Raw genomic sequence first — 12,549 nt, 5'->3', positions numbered from 1 at the left:
GAGTCAATCGTTAATTTATTATATAAATATTCATTTATACTTTATATGCTGTTTTTTTGTTCAAGTATATTACAATATTGTTTTAATCAAATTTGAACATTAAATAAATCAAGGGTTCAGGTCGAAATAAATAAATACTTTCAGGGCTTCAACAACAATACCCTAAACTCCAGGTACCCCATTTGCAGTTAATGAAAAATTGGATGATGAGGCAAACCCAATGAGGCAACAGCACGTAGGGCACAACACGAGATCCATCCTTATTGGCTACAACACCCATACCTGAGTTCTGATTGGTCCACGTCATCATCGATGACATGCAATAGAGTGTCTTCGCGAGAGACCCGAACAAAATCGACGCGCTTTAATGTAGGCGCTTGTACATCCTGCGAGATTTCATGTAATATAAATTCCCAATCGCACAAATCTGAGTTCTCAGAAAAGAAAACCCTTTCCCTATTTCAAAGCTCAAAACCCTTTAATTACACCGGATATAATAAGAGCATTCATCTATAGAGCAGTGAGGTGAAGCATGGGTCGCTCCGGCATCGTGCTAGCGATCGTCTTAATCGGTAAAGTTTTCTGATATTGATTTTTGTTACAGTTGCTACTGTTTTTGGGTTTTTTGATTCTTTTGGTATGAATCTAGGAAGGATTGTACGAATGTAGATTTAGCCTTGATATGCGTAAATGCTTGTTTGTGAATTGGTTTTGCTGTTTCAATGCTGTTTGGAGTCGGTTTTGTTTGAGATCTGACGAAACTGTGATGGTTTCATTTCGAATTTGTTTGAATTTCAGCACTTACTATGTTTACATTTGTTAATTAGTCTCTTTCTGTACATTTATTAATCAGTGTTGTTCTGTGTTTCCTTTTGATTTTATGAAGAACAAACTTTATGTGATCTTAAATAAAGTTATGAAATCTCCATATGGAGATTAGCGATGGACAGTTCCTTAAGTAGTGGTAATTTGTTCGGTTTTTCTAGTTTGATTTTGTACACTGATGGATGAGGTGTCTATGATTCTATGGGATACACACATGCTAACAACGTGTCACATTGAATAATCAAATCTGTGTCCTATTAATGTGCAATTGATTTTGATCTGTTATTATAATCAGACAGCATATTGACAACACCTAAACCATTTTCTTAACTGCTTGTTCTGATAGTTTTATCTTTCATGGAAGATGTGTCCTTTTTATGTACTAACCTTAATGTATTACAGGTTGCCTATCTGCAATTTCCATTGCAAAAGAAGAAGCCAACAAGTTAGGAACTGTTATTGGGATCGATCTTGGAACTACCTACTCGTGTGTTGGTGTTTACAAGAATGGCCATGTCGAAATCATAGCCAATGACCAAGGAAACCGTATCACTCCATCATGGGTGGCTTTTACAGACTCTGAGAGGCTGATCGGTGAAGCAGCAAAGAATCAGGCACCTATAAACGCAGAGAGAACCATCTTTGATGTCAAGAGACTCATCGGGAGAAAGTATGAACTTTTCCAATCTGCTTGTTGTTTAGATATCAGAAATCATGTTTCTTCCCAATGTTGAGCAATTTATGTTTGTGTGACAGGTTTGAGGACAAAGAAGTCCAGAGGGATATGAAACTCGTCCCCTACAAACTCGTGAACAAAGATGGAAAGCCGTACATCCAAGTTAAACTTTCCGGTGGGGAAACAAAAGTTTTCAGTCCTGAAGAGATCAGCGCCATGATTCTAACCAAAATGAAGGAGACAGCCGAAGCATTCTTGGGAAAGAAGATCAAGGACGCAGTTGTTACAGTTCCAGGTTAGTAAAACAACAGAATTTACTTTTGTACCCTTGAAGAACGATGTCCTTCAAACTGTTTCTTTACTTCTCCGATTCTTCCTTCCTACAGCATACTTCAACGACGCCCAAAGACAGGCAACAAAGGACGCCGGTGTGATTGCTGGTTTGAACGTTGCCAGAATCATCAACGAACCCACAGCTGCTGCCATCGCATATGGTCTTGACAAGAAAGGAGGAGAAAAGAACATTCTTGTATTCGACCTTGGTGGTGGAACCTTCGATGTCAGTATCTTAACCATCGACAATGGCGTTTTTGAGGTTCTTTCAACAAACGGTGACACCCATCTTGGAGGCGAAGACTTTGACCAAAGGATCATGGAGTACTTCATCAAACTAATCAAGAAGAAGCACGGAAAAGACATCAGCAAAGACAACAGAGCTCTTGGAAAGCTGAGAAGAGAAGCCGAGCGAGCCAAAAGAGCCTTGAGTAGCCAACATCAAGTCCGAGTCGAGATTGAATCGCTTTTTGACGGTGTAGATTTCTCAGAGCCGTTGACCAGGGCCAGATTCGAAGAACTCAACAACGACTTGTTCAGGAAAACCATGGGACCCGTCAAGAAGGCCATGGACGACGCCGGTTTACAAAAGAGCCAAATTGACGAAATTGTCCTCGTCGGTGGAAGTACCAGAATCCCAAAAGTCCAACAGCTTCTAAAAGATTACTTCGATGGAAAGGAACCAAACAAAGGTGTGAACCCCGATGAGGCCGTCGCTTTTGGCGCCGCCGTACAGGGAGGTATTTTGAGCGGTGAAGGTGGTGACGAAACTAAAGGTAATCCCGTAATTCAATTCTTTTCTTATTATTACGAATTATATATTAAAAATAAAATTATATTCTGACAAATAAATGTATGCTACTACTAGATATTCTTCTTTTGGACGTGGCACCTCTTACTCTCGGAATCGAAACCGTTGGGGGAGTGATGACGAAATTGATCCCAAGAAACACAGTCATTCCAACTAAAAAATCACAAGTCTTCACAACTTATCAAGATCAACAAACTGTTGTTTCCATTAAAGTCTACGAAGGTGAAAGAAGCATGACAAAAGATTGTAGACTTCTCGGAACATTCGATCTCTCTGGAATCCCACCGGCTCCAAGGTTAGTGACCTGTTTGTCAATATTTTTGTTTTTCAGGGGCTAAACTTAAACTTAAACTTAAAAACTAAACATAATTGATTGTATTTTCAGGGGAACACCACAAATTGAAGTGACATTTGAAGTGGACGCGAATGGTATATTGAACGTGAAGGCAGAGGACAAGGCTTCTGGTAAATCAGAGAAGATAACAATTACAAATGAGAAAGGGAGATTGAGTCAGGAGGAGATTGAACGAATGGTTAGGGAGGCAGAGGAGTTTGCTGAAGAAGACAAAAAGGTGAAGGAAAAGATTGATGCCAGAAATGCCCTTGAGACTTATGTCTACAATATGAAGAATCAAATTGGTGATAAGGATAAATTGGCTGATAAGCTTGAGAGTGATGAGAAGGAGAAGATTGAGTCGGCAACAAAGGAGGCGCTTGAGTGGTTGGATGAGAATCAGTCGGCTGAGAAGGAGGAGTATGATGAGAAGTTGAAGGAAGTTGAGGCTGTTTGTAATCCTATTATTACAGCTGTTTATCAGAGGTCTGGTGGGGCTCCAGGTGGTGGAGCTGAGTCAACGGAAGATGATGATGAACACGATGAACTTTAGGTTATTTTTGGGGGGTGAGAGAAGATAGAGGAGATGAGAGAAGATAGGGTTTGTAGTATAATTTTGGATTATTACTTGAACTTGAAAGTTGAGGTTTTATTATGCTCACTTTGGTTTATTTTTAGTCTAAGTGAAGTGAAACTCTTGAATTTGTGTATCATTTAATGTTTAAACGACTTTCCTACATCTTTATTGCTATTTCCTACATCTTTATTGGTAAAAGACAGGGTTGTTTAACCAACCATTCAAAGACAGTCTTAAGGCTTTATGCTGACAAATTCAGATGTGATCTCTAAATGGTCCTATTTAAAGGTTACCAAACAACCAAGTGTAAAATACGAATGTGGGGATTAATGTACTCAAATCATGATTTGTGAAGTTCTATATAAGAGTTTGGAGCCATGAAAGTACTAGATGTTTGTATAAAACAGTCTAGATACATAATGGTAGCCCGTTAGATCTAGATGATCCTAACTATATATTGAGTGAGAAGAGACAAGGAAGGACAAACTTGTCATTTGCTCTCTTTTGACATGATTTAAAGGAAAAAGGAAAAAGAAGAGAAAAGCATGGGAAAAAAATGTAAGTGAAAGTAAGTTTCTAATTCAATCACATGTCATACCTTTAGTCCCTAATCTATGCTCTATGTTTCATAAGATATCCCATTTTAAATCCTTTTATCTTTTCATACTTGCAGAAATAACACAATAGCCCTATGATTTTTCCCAATTATATTTGACCCATTTATACATCCCAACTTAATTTAAGTTTTTTTTGACATTTAACACCCCTTAAATACTAAATATGTTTAATAAACGGCTTGATCCGGCCCGAAAATCTATAACCGATTTGACCAACCCGAAAAACTATAATTGATTTGACCGACCCAAAATTTATTTGATAAATATTTTGTGACCCAAATGTATGTAAATTATGGATCCGCCACTTTTTGTATTCTTCCTAACTCTATCTTTGTGTGTTGGTCTTCTTGTGTAGTTCCTCCTAGCTCATCATTGGGGTTAGCGTGAGCTGGCAACAACATAAAATATAAAAGAACTGGTGTTGGGGAATTGTGGGGGTTGGAGGGTATTTCATAGCCTTTTTAAAAAAAAACCGAAAATAGCAACAAACTTTACAATGCTTTTACATATAGTGGCTCTAATTTTTTCCATATTGGTATAAGAAAAATGTAATGTTAAATGTTTGGTAATTTTACAAAGAATCAAATTACAATGCTCTATATGCTAAACCTGATATTTCTAAAAATGCAATGCTATATGTTGGTAGATTTTCACAAAAAATAAATAAATAAAACTGAATGCGTACACGAACCTAAACCCAAACTTGTAATCTTTCTTCCCATTGTAAGACTGCATAACACAATCAACAAAATAAATTACTTCATGTGTTAAAATAAGGTTGAGAAAAGGTATTTAAGACATTTCATTAGCAATCACCTGACTTAATACACAGATACATATTCATTTGAATCGATATATCAGTTGCTACAGAAACATACGGAAAATAAGACAAAAATCACAACTTTTATCAATGTAGCTAACAGCAACCATTCCAATACTCACATCATTTCAAAGCTTGTAATTTAGTTATATCATTTCAAACCTTGTAATTTAATTATAGAGAATATAATGAGTGATTTATGAGTGACTTCTCTCCATAGGTACTCCATGATCTAGCAAATTCTAAAATAATGTATTTAAAATGACAAAAGAAAAATATCCACTCCCATTTACCACATAAAATGGTTTGTGTGTGTTTGAGAGATAAAGTACAAATATGTACTCAATTGCAAATCTTCAATTGTTACACCCCTGTTCTGTGACTGAGCATCTTGCCTCTTCACAATATATTCTGCCCAAACACCTTGTGACTAACGTGTTTCTGTAATTTACAGTAGACAGACGTGAATGAAAATTTTTGAAGTTTAGGGAATACATAAATATACACATACCATCAATAGTCCAACCACAACTATAAGGAGCATTTGAAAGCATTGATGTCAACTATAAGTCATTTTTTATTCAAGAAAATGGATTTTGGCCACAATTAGAAACACAGATGTCAGCCTTTAAATCTTTAAGAAAGGTCATGGAGTATACCTAAGTTGAGATTTTGCTTCTTTCCAACTGAAAACACCAACCACACACATTTAGTAGCAGAATTCAATTATAACATCATTTTAGAAACATATTTGTAAAGAAAAAAAGTCCTCTGTTAATTTATAGAAAGGGAGACAAAATAAAATTGTATACCTTACCACACTTCTTTCTTAAGCTATGTCGCACCCAATCGAAGCCAAAGATTACTGGAATGAATCAAGGTTCTAGATTCCTTAACAGTTGTTTCGATTTTTGGATACCATTGGACAAAAAAAACCCTACGATTCAATTCAACTGAAACGTTTGATTTCATCCTGGAAGATTGAAACAGAAACGACAAGTTGATGTTGATTCGCTGGCAACTTCTTCTTCTGGTTATCCTACAAAGCATGAAATCATATTCGAACACAAATCAGCAACAATTTGTGTATCAAAATGAGAAAAAAAACACATACAACTGAAATAACGAAAATGAAAACAGAGTGGATGGGTGTCAAGAAATATGAACCCAGTCCAGATTTGAGATGACGGGGTTGAATGAGTAAATGGAAGAACTTTTTCCCCCCAAATTGGATTGTCTGATCAGGCTTTGTTTGGAGCATCATTGACTGGTGGAGAAGGGACGATGGTTAACTGAGAAAGAGAAATCAGTGTGAAGCAAGAGAAATCAGCGTAGCAGATGGAGCCGGAGTCGAGAAAGCGGACACCGTCATAGCTCCGGTAAAGGGCGATAACGATTTTTCTTCCAAACCTAAACGGGCCGATGAAGACGAACAGTCAATCCCAAATTATCTCATAAAGAAAGTGGTGGAATATGAAGCAGGAGGTAAATGAAAGAGTAGAAGGCGATATACAGTCGGTGCCATTAAACCATCGTCGATGGAATAACGTGTGATGGCAATACAAAAGCAACAGAGAAAGGACACAGAGAAGGACACGTAGATGGTAAGGCCTCACTTATCTACACGTGTAATCCATTGTAGAATAAAAAATGGATAAATAAAATAAAACATAGCAAAAAAGGAAAAAAAAAATTCTAGCCAATGAAATAAATGTACCGTTCCCTAAGGGATTGTAAATTAATCTATATATAATTAATATCAATTAAATTGAACAAATGATATGTCAAGACTCAAGATCATGTTGTTCATTTTGGAATCGAAGAAGGGAGGAGATTAATACTTGTGAATATTTTATATTAGGGGTGGGAATCAGTTTGATTTATGGTTTCTTTGGTTTGAAATTTTTTTGGTCCAATTCGAAAACCGAACCAAATCGAATTCAAATTCTCCAGACCAAACCAAAAACCGAATTCTAATTCGGTTTGGTTCGGTTTTAAAACCGAGGGAACCAAGTATTACCTTAAATAATTTAATGTTGCAATTTTCCAAACACAAATTACAATACTTTTAACATAGAAACCTAAAATTGCCAACAAAAAGATTAAAGTTTCATACAAAAAGATATAAAGTTTCATACATAAAATGATAAAAATGGTACTGGTACTAGCTAGAAACAAAAAGTTTTAACTTCCAAGTTCTAATTTCCAAACAAAAGTATAAAACATGAAGTTCAAAAGTTTTTCCTAGTGGCTTGTGAATGTTTGATCTCATTTATATATCAAGAATAGTTGATTTCGCCGACGATTCCCGCAAGTCTACAATAAAACATTTTAAAATCAATACATAACATAATTGCAATAAACATAAAAAAAACTCAATACCAACTTACCTTCTTCAAACTTATCAAGATCTTCAATGTTTTCTTCCACATTGACTTCAACTTCACTTGAGCGGATCCAATCTTGACAACATATTAACGCTTGCATAATTTTTGGAGTTAAAGAACTCCTAAATGAATCTAGTACCCTTCCTCAGGTACTAAAACTGGATTCAGATGCCACTGTTGAGACCGGAATAGTTACACATCACGAGCAACAAGTGATAAGATAGGAAACAAACCACACCTATTTTTCCACCAACCCAAAACTGTGAAATTGCTACTCTGAAAATATTCATCGTCTTCTTTAATATCCTCTGTCAAGTATTTTTCTAGCTTAGACTTAGAATCGTTTCCCACACTGGATTTTGCTTTCCTCCTTTTCACATCGGCTAACATTTTCTATCGAAGTGATCTAATGGCATTAGCACTATTAACAAACAAACCCACATCATGAGAACTTTGAGTACCAGAGCTTGATGAATGAGAAGGCTGAGATGATGAACTTTTACGTGTTGATCCGAATGAATCCACAACAGATATCATCAGAAATCGGAACTGTACAATGAAAGCACTAGAAAAAGAAAAAACACATCGACTATGGAATCGAAAACTAAAACTAATAGAAAAAGAAAAAAAAACCTGAAGTCTAGTATGGAATCGGAACTGCATAAATAAAGTTTTCCTTGTTTACAATAAAAGAAATTGAAAACTAACAGAAAGAACTTCAGGTTAAAGAGAATTACGGTATTACCTGTGATTTCTTGGTTATAGTCGAGTATGGAACTATCGATTGTAGGTGGTGCTGCACAGTTGTTGGAGTGGCGAATTCGAGGTGGTGTTGTTGTTGGACTATCGATAGTGTCGTCGATTGTAAACTTCCGGTTCCAACATTCTTAGAGAGACCAAGTGTCATCATCGATTACGATTTACATGAGTCGTGAGGATGAAGCTTGAGTGAACGATCGGGAATGACAATTGAGGAATCAAGTTTTAACGATTTGAATTTCGTGAGGGTTGCCTTGAAGCCTTGAACCGATCAATTTTAAGCCTACGTAAAATAGTAAATGGGCTAAAATAATTTTTACTTTATAATTAATATTTTTATTTAATATATAAATATATAATATATATTTAAATTAATTAATTTATGAAATTCGGTTTTTCGGTTTGGTTTGGTTTAAACTTCATGAGATCGAAACTTGAACCAAAAACCAAATTCACAATTCGGTTTACCAAAAACCGAATTTGAATATGGTTTGGTCTGAAACTGTAACGCCCGTGTTTCTAGGCTAGGCATTAATGATGATGTAATAGTCTAGATTAACCTTTGTAACTCGTCTTGATATAATAAAGATGTATTATTTGAGTATTATGTGTTTTGTGCTTAATTGTGTGACTTAAATGAATTAAGGATAAAAATAAGCGTCAAAATGAAATGTTAGATAAACCCGATATTGATACATGAAGGCGTAGTGGCCGTGACGAGGTTTTGCGAATATATAAAGAATGCCGAAATCCGAGTTATAACGAAGGAGTTATGACATGTCGAAGTTTCGCGACAGAACCGGCATGACGCCGAATGACGTAAAATATGAATTTAAGATAGAGCGATATTTAGCCTTAGTGATCTAAACGAAAGTAGTAGAATACTTTAAACTGAGAGCGTGCATGAAAAGAACGTCTAAATCTGACTTCGTATGAGGAAGTTATGATTTTTCGAAGTTTCGACTTAGCAGTATGCAGCCCGAAGTTCGATTTTGAGATCGAGTGATTTCTAGCCGAAACAATCTAAACGAGAATCGAAGATCTCGTCGATAGTAGTCCAACGGTAAAAAGACAGACAAAAACGGACGTCAGATGAAGAAGTTATGATGTTATAACAGAGTTTTCCTATCCCGGCCTACTAAAAATAATATAATAAAAATAAAGTCAAAATTAGCCGACGAAGTCTAAACGAGAGTTGTAGAGTATAATCTCACCTATGCGTCGATATAAAGAACGTCGAAAACGGAGCTCGTATGCGAAAGATATGAATTTCTGAAGTTCGGGGCGCGAACCCCAAAGTTGTGTCAGGGTTCACGACGTGAACAGAGGGTTCACGACGTGAACTCAGTGATTTGACCTTTCAGAGCCTGCCAGACGCAACTTGTGATGACGCATGCAATGACGATCAAGCCCACGACGTGAATTTCTTGAAAACAGCCCTATAAATAGAGTTGAAGGGGCAGCCGGCCAAGGTTGCTAATTCACTCATCTCTCTCCCGTATTACATCGTTTTACATGCAATTTATACCCCCGAAGCCCCGGTATCATTCCCGAGACCCGAAGCAAGTCCCGAAGCCCCGAGGATCCTGAGAAGTAAAGTTTCTGAGCCGAAACTCTGCCCGCGAGAAGCCCGGTTTTCAAGAAAGCATCCCGGTTTCACCGAAGAATACTACTCTTAGAGCCGTAGTGCTGTCTGATCATCTTCTGATCAAGTGAGTGTATATTCGTTTTCTTCTAACACATAGATATGAAGTATTCTTTATAAAATACGTGCTATGTGTTTATATATTATTTGTTTATTTGAACTAGTTGTTGAATGGATGTTTTGTACAGGTTTTAAGCTGTATATAAATGTATATATTTTAGACAAAACTTCAAAAATGGTCCCTGTGGTTTTAGAAAATAACAAGTTTAATCCCTAAGTTCAAAAAACCTCACAGATGGTCCCTGTGGTTTCAAAACTTTTAACATTTGGTCCTTCCGGCTCACTCCGTTAGCATTTCACCGTTAAGTAAGGGGCATTTTTGTCATTTCACTACCAGGGACCATTTATGAGGTTTTCTATTACTTTTTAAAAAAAAATAATAAATGAATAAAATTTAATATGCAAAGAGTCACACCCTCTCTCTCTCTCTCTCTCTCTCTCTCTCTCCTGTTGCAGAGCACACCAAAATGAAGTAATCAATCAACATGGACCCACAAATGTCGCTATCTTTTACTTTCCTTTTCTTCTTCTTCCCCCTCTCCCAATTTAAATTCATCTTCTCTCCGCATATCTTTTCAGATGCTAAAATCACTGTTTCGGGAATTGGATGACAGTGTCATTCATCAGGGTTTTGTTTTTTTGTTTTTTAGGGTTTCTCAGAATTAAATTGCAGGGTCTCGTGGTTATGATCGGAGGTAACCTGGACATCAGAATTAAATTAACAAGGTTGGCGATGGCTTACCAACAACAACAGATACAACGATGGTGGTAGAAAACGGTGATGGTGGTAGCGGTTGAAGATGGTGGTGGGTTACGATGGCAATGGTGACCTAGCTGCTTCGTTTCTGTTGGCTGGTGTTCGACAAGGGTCCATGGGGAAGCAGGAGTGACGATGACATTTAATGGTGGTGGGTTATGACAGGAGGAGGCGGAGGGACTGCCGTCATCGATTTTGGTGGTCATCCTCACCAGTGAAGTGAGAAATGGGGGAGAGTGACGAGGGGAGGTGGTCTTGGGTGGTGAATGGAAGCCTTCTTCGGTCAATGGCAAAAGATGGAGAACCACGGTGGTTCTCGGTAGTTACAAAACACCAACACCACCCTTGATGGTGGTATTTCTCGGTAGTGCAAGAAGAGGGTTGTAGATGGTGGAAGAAAGAGCTCCGGCAGCAGCAGTAGGGTAGGGATGTTGGTTTCCAGTAGGGAAGAAGGTGGTGGCAGTGGTGGTGCTATGGTGGAGTAATGGTTGTTAAAGGTGGATAAAATGGGAGGAGGGTAAAGGAGGTGTTATAGATCGTGTGTGTGTGTCTGTATGAGAGAGAGAGAGAGAAAGAGAGAGAGAGAGAGAGAGAGAGAGAGAGGGTGGGACCCTTTGCATATTAAATTTTATTTATTTATTATTATTATTTTTTTAAAAAGTAATAGAAAACCTCATAAATGGTCCCTGGGTAGTAAAATGACAAAAATGCCCCTTACTTAACGGTGAAATGCTAACGGAGTGAGGCGGAAGGACCAAATGTTAAAAGTTTTGAAACCACATGGACCATCTGTGAGGTTTTTTGAACTTAGGGATTAAACTTGATATTTTCGAAGACCACAGGGACCATTTTTGAAGTTTTGTCTATATTTTATCTACTAATATGTTGGGTAGAACATGGGTAGACAGTTGGTGTGTGATGAAATAAAATGATGAGAGGCCTCGATGTTGATGTTGTTAATCTGGTCATCTAGCGGAGTATGGATGACGACCACTGACTCTTTCTAGACTGTCCAGTGGAACGCTGGCAGGTTCATAACATGTAGGTGTTGTGAACGATGTGTTCACCGGTGTACTCTATCCCCCTCATGGTTGCCTTTAGGACATCTATTGTCAAGGAAACCCCTTTGCAGTAATATCCATCCCGATGAAAATCCTAGATTAGGTCCCTGGTAATAGATGTTGTTTTAGGGACGTAAAGTGAGGATAACGGGAATGGGTAATCGGGTTATTGTTGGTTGGTGAAATTAAATATATTTATTTATTGTGGGTTGAAAACCCTATATGCTCATCAGGCTCCCAAGCCTGACCCACTCAGTTTTATTTGCATTACAGATAGTGGCGCGAGAGCATAAGATGGATGAATCATCAAGTTATTTTGTTTATAGGCCAGTAGTTGCATATAACTGTTGTAAGGCCTATAATTTGTCGTTTATGCTCTTGGTCTGTATCGAAACATGACATCCCGAGTTTTGTTATATATGAAAATACATTTCTTTAAGAAATGCTTTGATAAATTTTATCTTATCATATTTTGTTTTGGGAACACATTCCGCAACTCTTTTAATCAAATGATTACTCTGAAAATTATTTTAAAAGCATAAATTAAATCGGTCTTTTATGGCCGTGATTTTGGGGATGTCACAGAAACTGATTTCGGATCGATTTGGTTTTCGGGTTTTTCGGCTCCGGACCAAATAATTCCCACCCCTATTTTATACAATGTTCAAGGAACCTTTCTCCTAGATTAAACCCAACATCTAACATCTCCCATTAAATCCTTATTCTACAATGTAGTCATGCCAAATCATACGTCTTTATTTGATGGAGGATTTGTACTTCGATGGTCAACCACCTACATAGTCCTCTTCTCTTCAACGAGTTGTTTTAATAAACATAACAACATTAATTCAATATGTGTGATTCTTCCATGTGAAATCGAGTTCTTG

The 12,549-nt window shown here is 37.3% G+C and overlaps 1 protein-coding gene and 1 long non-coding RNA gene across 2 annotated transcripts; one reads left to right on the top strand and one right to left on the bottom strand.

The window, feature by feature from the left end:
- Window positions 1–415: 415 nt before the first annotated feature.
- LOC145120774 (luminal-binding protein 5) lies at window positions 416–3,730 on the top strand. Its single transcript, XM_079056568.1, has 6 exons — window positions 416–572; window positions 1,228–1,495; window positions 1,582–1,796; window positions 1,888–2,610; window positions 2,703–2,940; window positions 3,031–3,730. The coding sequence occupies exons 1-6, from the start codon at window positions 533–535 to the stop codon at window positions 3,530–3,532; spliced, it is 1,986 nt and encodes a 661-aa protein (XP_078912694.1). The 5' UTR covers window positions 416–532; the 3' UTR covers window positions 3,533–3,730.
- A 901-nt stretch (window positions 3,731–4,631) lies between these two features.
- Window positions 4,632–6,614, bottom strand: LOC145122242 (uncharacterized). The gene is made up of 2 exons (XR_013714620.1): window positions 5,806–6,614; window positions 4,632–5,679 (listed from the first exon to the last, which is right to left on the bottom strand). It is a non-coding gene; the product is annotated as an uncharacterized LOC145122242 (long non-coding RNA).
- Between the last annotated feature and the right edge of the window lie 5,935 nt (window positions 6,615–12,549).

Source organism: Lactuca virosa, chromosome 6, assembly GCF_052849685.1.
Source record: "Lactuca virosa cultivar CGN04683 chromosome 6, Lactuca_virosa_CGN04683_v6, whole genome shotgun sequence".
NCBI lineage: Eukaryota > Viridiplantae > Streptophyta > Magnoliopsida > Asterales > Asteraceae > Lactuca > Lactuca virosa.
The sequence above is the reverse complement of the archived record's forward strand: the minus strand, read 5'-3'. Positions and strand labels throughout refer to the sequence as shown.

Excerpts from the sequence above, each read along its gene's own strand:
- LOC145120774 (XM_079056568.1), top strand. The coding sequence starts at position 533 with ATGGGTCGCTCCGGCATCGTGCTAGCGATCGTCTTAATCG. Across the intron at positions 573-1,227 it reads GCTAGCGATCGTCTTAATCG|GTTGCCTATCTGCAATTTCC; the intron begins GTAAAGTTTTCT and ends AATGTATTACAG. Across the intron at positions 2,941-3,030 it reads GGAATCCCACCGGCTCCAAG|GGGAACACCACAAATTGAAG; the intron begins GTTAGTGACCTG and ends TTGTATTTTCAG.